At 38.9% G+C, this 8,786-nt stretch overlaps 1 protein-coding gene across 1 annotated transcript in view; it reads right to left on the bottom strand.

Moving 5' to 3' along the window:
• The window catches only part of DGKE (diacylglycerol kinase epsilon), a gene marked incomplete at its 5' end in the record, with an annotated part of 16,323 nt that overhangs the window by 3,471 nt on the left and 4,066 nt on the right, over positions 1 to 8,786 (bottom strand). Inside the window, 9 exons of the mRNA XM_008637580.2 lie at positions 1 to 2,679; positions 2,974 to 3,085; positions 3,975 to 4,102; positions 4,631 to 4,702; positions 5,199 to 5,312; positions 5,462 to 5,513; positions 5,804 to 5,961; positions 7,714 to 7,857; positions 8,770 to 8,786. The exon at positions 1 to 2,679 is cut by the window's left edge and continues 3,471 nt beyond it; the exon at positions 8,770 to 8,786 is cut by the window's right edge and continues 94 nt beyond it. Coding sequence (XP_008635802.1) covers positions 2,524 to 2,679; positions 2,974 to 3,085; positions 3,975 to 4,102; positions 4,631 to 4,702; positions 5,199 to 5,312; positions 5,462 to 5,513; positions 5,804 to 5,961; positions 7,714 to 7,857; positions 8,770 to 8,786 — 953 coding nt within the window. The remainder of the gene's footprint in view (positions 2,680 to 2,973; positions 3,086 to 3,974; positions 4,103 to 4,630; positions 4,703 to 5,198; positions 5,313 to 5,461; positions 5,514 to 5,803; positions 5,962 to 7,713; positions 7,858 to 8,769) is intronic.

Here is an 8,786-nt window from a genome sequence, read left to right as displayed (position 1 = left end):
ACCTTTCCCAGGGGATTTCACACTTGTTGGATTGGAGTCCTGGTAAACTGCAGTGAGTGGGAGCACAACAGCCCCCACTGGGGCACAAGTGGAGAAGCCTATTCATCCCTCACCTGTGGTAACACAGGGAGACTTCCAACCTTGGCATCAATTATTTCTTTTCTAGGTCTCAGGAGTCAAAAGAGTGAAGTTTTTCAACAGTTAAAAGTTCTTGGGCTATAAACCAATTTGAATAATCATCTGTTCAACTTCACAGAACTCTTTGAACTGCATTATGAATAGTTTAAAGTAGCCAGTGGTGTCATTTCAAATACTGCCTTTCAGAGCACATACCCTGCTTTTCCAGAGATTCCTCATTTGTTTGTAAACAACAGTTACATAAGAACTACAGCATAGAACTTAAATATTTTTAGGATGCTGATGGTTACAAGTTATTAAAAAAATAATAACTTGTAAGATTTTTGAAGCTATTACAAATGAAGCTCATAACTAAAAAAAAAGGTAATGGATCCATCTAACATAGTATATTTAGGGTATTTAAAACACTTCATACATATATTTTACTATTATTTTTCATCTATATTTACATACAATAAAATCATTAAAATGAGGTGCATAAGGCTAATGAATATGGAATTTACAAGTGACTTCTGCTTTACAGTTCATTACACTCTAATCACATTTTCAGACTGCTGTAAATTCACTGAGAATCAGTAGTATTGAAGTTCTAGTACATACACTTTCTACAAGGAATACCATCAAGTTAAAAATGCTTTCCAAAGAGGATTACAATTGAAGGTTTTAAAAATACTGACTTTGCCAAGTTCCAATAAATTATTTTAAAATATAAATAGATCGTTCACTGTTAATGCAAACATCATTTTACATGTTTTTGAAAAACAGTTTGATTTTAAAAAACCTAGAAACACAGCCGACTTTACCCAGTGGTCTCATTTTCAGTCAGCATAAGGGAAAAAAAAAAAAACCTGGGGGAATCATGACAAAAGCAGCAACATTCAAAGTTCAGACCAAAGCTCTCAACTTATTATCTTGGCTTACACAGGATAAATTCTCTTTCTACTTGGAAGAGCACCTTCAGTAACTAAACTGAATTTACTCAGTGAGACATTTTAAATCTCAACTCAGCTATCACCTGCTGCAGGCTTAGAATTCTTACAACAAAAAGAACAGGAATCAGATCTTTTACTTTTGTTAACCATGAAGATGTTTTCACCTGAGAAGCTTTTAACCTGAGAAGCTTCAGATATGCCAAGCTGACAGTCCTAGTGTACCGCTATAAGTGTTCTGAACCTTTATTACCAGGATCAACCACTAATCTTCTTCCCCACTTTATACTCATAAGGGAAATGAGGGTACCAACAAGGTATCTTTGACCCCCTAAGAGGCAGTCAGAAACAAATGCTTCCATGCTTTTTTTCCACAATCAAATTACACACATGAATACCACCTCTGCAAACTTAGCTCTCAACCTCCACATTTAAAATTGAAAGTTAACAGACTGACACTTACTACTGATCATTCTCAGGTAATTATGAGCCAAGATCTTTAACAAGTCTTTTAAAAATACCCCGCATCTGCCAATCATTATTATTTCTTTAAAACCCTTTCCCCATAACACCTAAAAAAGATGCTCCTTTGTACAAGTTTTCCTCCAAAAAGCCTCCCTAAGAACTGTGATGCTGCTATTTACAAAAACTAGAATTAGTTTCTGACTGAACTGAAGCAAAGTCAAGTCACAGGATCATTCAGTGCAAGTCATGGTACAATTATTTTGAGTTGTATGTTGGGAACTCAAGACCTCAGGTCAAGAACTCAAGTACAAAGCCACTGAAAAAGATCATCTCCTAAAGAACATTTCCAGAAACCTTTGGTCCAAGAGCAATTTTCTTGCTGAGCACCTTCCCCAGAGCTCCCAGATCCTCCACTCTCCCAGTGAAGCTTATCAGAAACACACCGCACAAAGGGGCGCACAGAGTTACTGCTCTTGCTAGCAAACAGAGATGGCAGCCAGGAGCAGGCTGCTGACAGAACATTAACCCATATTCTGCTTGGTATGGTTTTCTGTTCTGGAACTGTTCTGGGGAAGAGGGCAGGTGGAAGCAGGTCAAACTCCCAGCTGCTCCCCTTTCCAAGAGTATGAAACATCTCTCTGAAACATTGTACTGTGTATGTGCACAAGATCTGATTCCACAGCAAGGAAGGGCTGCAGCATCTGTCCCTTTTCAGCCATTACAGGAACGCACTCCAGCTGGAAAGCCTGGAGGGCATCCCCTCCAACCTAAAAGCAAACCAGTTGTGGTAATTCAGCTGTGAAAGTTTCCATGAGTGCAAAAGCATGGCTTTTTCCTCAGCTCTAGTTCATTCACAAGTATGAACCTTAGTGCATAAACCTTAATCTAGATCAGACATTGGTGTTTTAACAAGCTGAAGTTCCTCGCTGCTGCATGTGAAATCCCACAAAATCTCCAGCTCTTCTTTATCCACCTGCTCCCTCCCTTGGTGTTACTCTGACAGGCTGGAGGCATCATCATCCGTCTGCTCCCCCGAGTGGTACAACATCAGTGCGTGGGTCTTGTGAGTGATGGTGACAGTGCAGGGCCCCTGCGCCCAGGGCTCCCCGTCCACCTGCATCGGCATCTTGGAGCTCTTCAGGATCAGCTGATACCAAACACAACACAATCACAGCAGTTCACAGGGGCTCTGAAATCACCTTTTGCAACTGCAATACACATTTGCAGCCTGGCCAGGGAGAAACTGTGAGTGGCACTCATAGGCCACCAACCACAGCAACAGACATCTGTGTATTATGACATATATAATTTTTACTAAGTAAGAGAAACATCCAGCTCAACTGCAAACTGCAACTTAAGATCTGATTCAAGCAGTTGAGTGCTTGAGATTTGGTATTGTGTATTAAAATAAATTTAGAACAGGTTCCTAAGTAGCACTTACCCTCACTGTATGTGCCTGCCCCAAGCGAACAGGATTTGCCAGTTTCACCTGGATCTGGGCACAGTGGAAAGAACCATGAACACCAACAACTTCTAGAAGTCCATCATCATGTCTATGAAATAAAAAAATGAGACTCTTTTCAGTGATGCTGATGAGCTCCAGCATATCTGCCCAAGTATTATAGTCCTTTTATTGCTATTCCCAGAGAAAAGACCAGTGTTGTTCTATCAATATGTTTATATATTTGTGCTGGAGGACAAATCACACTGAACAGCAAAGAAAGCCATCAAACCCCACAACTGTGGAACATACACCAGCCAGCATACCCTAGCTGGCTTCTGGAAATGATGGATGTATGACTTTACAAGGCTCATTGTGCACATTTAAGGCCCACAGCGGATTTCTCTTCCATGAACTTGTACAATTTTCTGTCTTTTCACACAGATATTCATCCAAAGGAAAATCTTTTAATGCCTTAATTTTTTAGATTTGGGTAAAGGACCTTGCCCAAGTATTTTCTAGAAATTCAGGATTTGTAAGCCTTGGAACAGAACTATGAATATATTTATATATATGGCTTCTGAAGAATGAAGTCACAAGAGGGAATAATAAATGTTCCCAACTATTTTTCTCTTCGGTGTTGCTCCCAACATGGGAGTTAAAATTTTTGACATGTTTTGTTTTTACTTTCCATTTTAATCTCTAATGAGATGTGGTATTTTAGATTCTGAAATGGATCTATTTTCTACTTTTTGAAGTCTCCCTTTATTGTTAATAGCCTCTCCAATGCTACTGCTGTCTGTCATGCCAGACCTTTTGAGAAAGTCTTAAAAACCCCCCTGATGTGTAGGATGCCTTTACTCCAAGTCTCTAATTCAAGGAAAATAAACAAATGTGAGATAGCCTACTGTCCCAAGGAACCCCTCTGACCTGCAGATAAGCCTGGCTACATAAGCACAGCTACTGGAGGGAAAGAAGAAAGCAAAAAATGCCCTCTGTACCTCGCCAAGGGGTAAGGTTCATCCCCCATTCCTTCCCAGAGCCTGCAGCCACCTCCCCAGTATCCAATATTCAGCACAATGATGCCTTCCAAATTGGGCAACTCAATCCTCTCACCATCCAACTCTAGCTTTAAAAGACAAGCAGAAGTTAATTACTGTGGATCAAATTCTGTACTTCAACAGAACTTATTATTCATTTTATGCATTCAATAGGCTTCCACTTACAGAAAAAATGGCCCTGTACAAAGAGAATGTGTTTCCATTCCATATTTTTTAAAAAATTCCTTCTGATTTCACAAGATAGCCTGAGCAGTAGTAAATTTCTGTTAGTAGAGAAATGAAAAAAGGAACTCTCACTTATGTAAACCTCTGGTGCTACAGCAAATGACAGCTGAATATCAGTGCTTGCACTCACAGAACTGAGTCAAGGTCAGAAAAAAAATTAGGAATTTTCAGTAAGCCCAAAGACATGAATTCCATGAAGTAAGCTGCAGACAGCAAAAGGAACACAAAAAAACTCCAAGGCCAGAGCCACCCTTACACAAATATCATTAAGTACAAATAGTGTAAATGCAAAGCTTCTCTCCTTTTCTTTCACAAGGTAAGTTTTTGCACTCCACTGTCTCCCCAGAGAATAAACAAGTTAAAAAACTTACCTCAACCTTTTTGTTAAGATCTTTACATTCTTGTACTAAGCAGTCTTTGGTTCCATAAAAAAAATAAACAGCCTACCAAAAAAACCCAAACAAAACAAGAAGAAAAGAAAACATTGTTAGAAAAAGACAATACATAGGAAGACTATTTGAAATATTTATGTACAGTTATGGCTGTGCAAACCTTATCAAAAACTCATACATGATGTATTTGCACATCCTTAAACTAAACCTTCCGCAGGACATGAGCTACAACTTGCATAAGAAACTAGATTTCCACTTGAAAAGGAAATAAGCAATGGCCTTAACCCATGAAGTTTCAAAGCAAATGAGAAATTCTGAGCAAAAACTGAGCAAACAGCAAATTCTGTAAGCAAGCAGAGGCAAGGCAAAACACTTGTCAAGTGGGCTGCAAACATGTTCTACCCATGGAATCCCCTTCCTAAGAAAAATGAACTCAAACTCTTAAAAATGGCATGAAAGGAAGTAGTGGTAAAGGAATGTGAACCTAAAAATAGCCTGAAGTCAAATCAAAAACTCCAAGGAGGAAATGTCACTTTACCAAACACACCTTATTGATAATTCTGCTGGAAAACAGAGAGGGAGTTTTCTCACGATGGGCATGGAAATTTAAAGCCATGAGAGCATCAGGTCCTATAGAGAAGTAGTTGTTCATTGTGAATACCTGTAAGACAGAACTTCCAGTTACGCCTTATTAAATATCATTATTAGGGTTTAAAATTCAGAGTGTTTAATGGGACGCTGATAACAACAAAAAAAATTATAAATATACAGGTACTCAATAGAATTCATATTTATACTTGCAAACCATACCTTTGGTTTCCTTAAGTTGTAGTATCCTTTGTTTGTTACTTGAACCTTCCATCTGAAAAACAACAGTTGGTACATAGACTTGTGACAGACAGTCCTCAGTATCAAAGCTGTAGTTAGGAATCTCATATCTATACTGGAATTAAGGCAAAATATTCAAATTTAGGTATATTATGGAAGAGTTAAGCCCTGTAGAACAACTGAAAGACTAAATTCAGACCTCAGTTATGTTGTAGTTCCTTCTGGCAATACCTGTGTTCATGTAAAAAAACTGCTGCAATGGACTATCAGTACAGCTACAGCAGCATTTGGTTCTATACATTTTATCTTTTCACTGTTCCTTACCTGTCTAGTTTGACTCCATCTGCCTCCATGACATTTCGTAAGATCTGCTCTATAGGGACTTCTCCAGCATAACCTGCACCCCAGCCCAGTGTATTAGACAGGTCATTCCCTGTTCCCAGAGGTAAAATTGCAACTTGTGGAATATATCGTTCTTGCCCCTAGGATACAAAACCACTGCATATTAGCTCCTGCTTCAGCACTCATTGTCTCCCTTTCATCCCCAGATGTTCAGATTAGATAAATTCACCTTCCCAGCAGCCTGTTATACACAGAGCAGAGCTCTGGGGCTGGCAGAGCAGGTGGCACATTGAGCTACTTACCCAGGCATAATGTAAAGGAAGGAAATGTTAAACCATTGTGAAAAGGAAAGAGAATACAAACACAATATGGGAACAACGCATTATGAACACTGAACAGAGTGTTCCTTCCAAGGAATGATGCTTGGGATCTGGGAAGTGACATGAACACTGAAAGATGTAACACACAAGGCTGCGAACTGAAACAAGACACGAAATGAACCTACAAGACTGAGGTGAGGTTAGGTCGAAATAACAGATGCACAGAGTACAAGAGCGTTCAACCACATACAGAAATACAGATACTCAAAGGAGCAAAGTCAGTGTCTCGGTTTCAGACTGTCACCCACAGATGGAGCAGGTGATAATCAGCTCTGCAGAACACAGAGTGACAGCACATGTTCAGAACAGCCAGCTTAGCAAAGGGCTTGGCTCTCCTCACCACAGAAGGGTGAACAATTATTTCAGCTGTACTATGGCCTTTGAAATTCAGCTATGAAAAGCACTTCCAGTAAACTGGCACTTTGGTTACTATTTTTTCCAGAAGGGTTATCAGCCAGGTAACCTGTATTTGAGAGTCAAGATAAAGGAAGGGAGCAAATAACCTACTGCTGCTAAGAAAAAGGTTTTGCTGATAATCTCTATGGTATTTTACCTAATGCAAATGACTCAATTTGAACAGAACAAAGAAAAACCTAGATTTCATCAACTATATTGGCTCTGATGGACAATATATCAAGTGCCCAAGACCACATAACCATATAGTCATGTTCATTAACCTGTATAGTTACTTTATTTCTACTTTATCAGCACACAATAATTCTCAAAGAGGCTCTTTGACCATGCATGAAGTTGTAATAATGGCCTTCAGCTACAACACTTTATGTATTAACAAGAAAGCTGCAGTAAAAAAACCAAACACCTTTGACATAAAACTTTCTTCCCTTCAGCACTAGAGAAAAAGTTTATTAGGTAAAGCACTAAAGCCTTGTAATTATTCTCCATTCCTAATTTTCTCAGGAGTTCTTAGTAGCACCCTATAAACGAGAGTATCTTCCATTTCAAATCAATAGTAAACACAGCTTATTTTTTTCTCCTCTACTTGCAGTTAATAGGCAAGGCTGCAGACAGACAGACTCTTCAGAACATACGACAAAGAGCAGAAGCAAATGACTGCACTCATTCATGCACTGGCAACATAACCAGTATAGCTGGCAAAATTATGAGGTTATTATAAAAGATTGAGAGTGCTGGGAGAAGTGAGCAGTCAGAGCACATTAGCCAATATTAGCAATGCCAGTTATGACAAAATAAACCTGTTCAAAGAGGAAATAACAATGCAGAAAATATCCTGCAGCTTGTTCTCTTCTTGTTTTGCAGAGAAGAACTATTATCAATATAATTTAAAATCTAAAGTGTTCGTATTTTTCCTGAACTACAAGGAGTCGTAACATGCACTTACCACACCCCTCCCCAATATGAATAAGCAATTATGCAAATATTCCTTTATAAGCCTATTCAGGAAGATGAAGGCAATAAATGCAGGTAAGAGCTGAAGGGTAGAACTTCAGCAGCTTCAAAACTCATTTCACCTTTTAATTTAAAACACAATACCTTTATCTTCATTTCATCAATTGCATCCAGGACCCAGCCCACTGTGCCATCCCCACCACAGACCAGAACCCTGACAGCGTTGCAAGGCAGCAAAGTGCAGAGCTGGAGTGCTTTAGCAGGTGCAATTTTGCTGAGATCAAAAACCTAGAAAAAAAAGGAAAATAAGGAATTCTGTAAGTTCACAGAACATGACTCAGCATTTGCCTCACAGATAAAAAACTTCAAGAAATTAACACAAAACAAAGATTCTCCATTTGCAGTATCACATTAGTAAATGAGCTGTCTTGACTTTTATGAGCAGGATTTATTTCCCAAATTCACAACAGAGCTCCAGCTGCCTTCCTAGGATTAAATGGCGTTGATAAACCGAGTTGACAGAACCCTTGGAAAAGTCTGTATCTAGAAGCATGATGATGAATTCTGTAAAGATGAAAGACTTCAGATAAAAGTAATTTTAAAATACTCGGCACACAAAGAGGTTTATTCTTTAAAGCCTTATTGGGATGCATTTAAACACAGTGATTTTTCTTAGGCTGTATTTTATAGCTGGGTTTTGAACTTCAAAGGAAAAGTATTAAGGTGAAGCCAGGAAATCCAAGGAACAACTGCCTGCCTTACGTCAACATCCTGAGACATCCCAGTGGATTTTAAGGGCAAAGCAACTACACAGGGTGAAACTGTCAAGGCTGACATTTCCACAAATAAAGTGAGGATTTAAACAAATATAGGTTTCCTAGAAAGATTTAAATGGCTCATTTTCCAAAAAGTGTACACTGTTTCAAAAGTCAGAGACTTCTCATTAACTGAATTACTGCATGTATTACTGTAAGCAAAAAAAATGGACTGGTATTAGAATCCTAACAAACCTGGGGCTGGGAGAAGCCTCTGCACTTTTTGGTTCTCTCTGTGAAGCTGTGCCTTTCTAAAAGAACAAACTGCATGAATTTGTTTCCTTTACTGATCTTCCACAAGATCCTACTGCCATTGTGTAAGCAAAGTGATGTCTATTCTGATCCAAACCTTGGTTTTATTACAGTGCCTTTACACTGTAAATACCTGAACGGGGTTCAGCA

The sequence above is a fragment of the Corvus brachyrhynchos genome, unplaced genomic scaffold, assembly GCF_000691975.1.
Source record: "Corvus brachyrhynchos isolate BGI_N302 unplaced genomic scaffold, ASM69197v1 scaffold407, whole genome shotgun sequence".
NCBI lineage: Eukaryota > Metazoa > Chordata > Aves > Passeriformes > Corvidae > Corvus > Corvus brachyrhynchos.
This window is presented reverse-complemented; position numbering and strand designations above follow the sequence as displayed.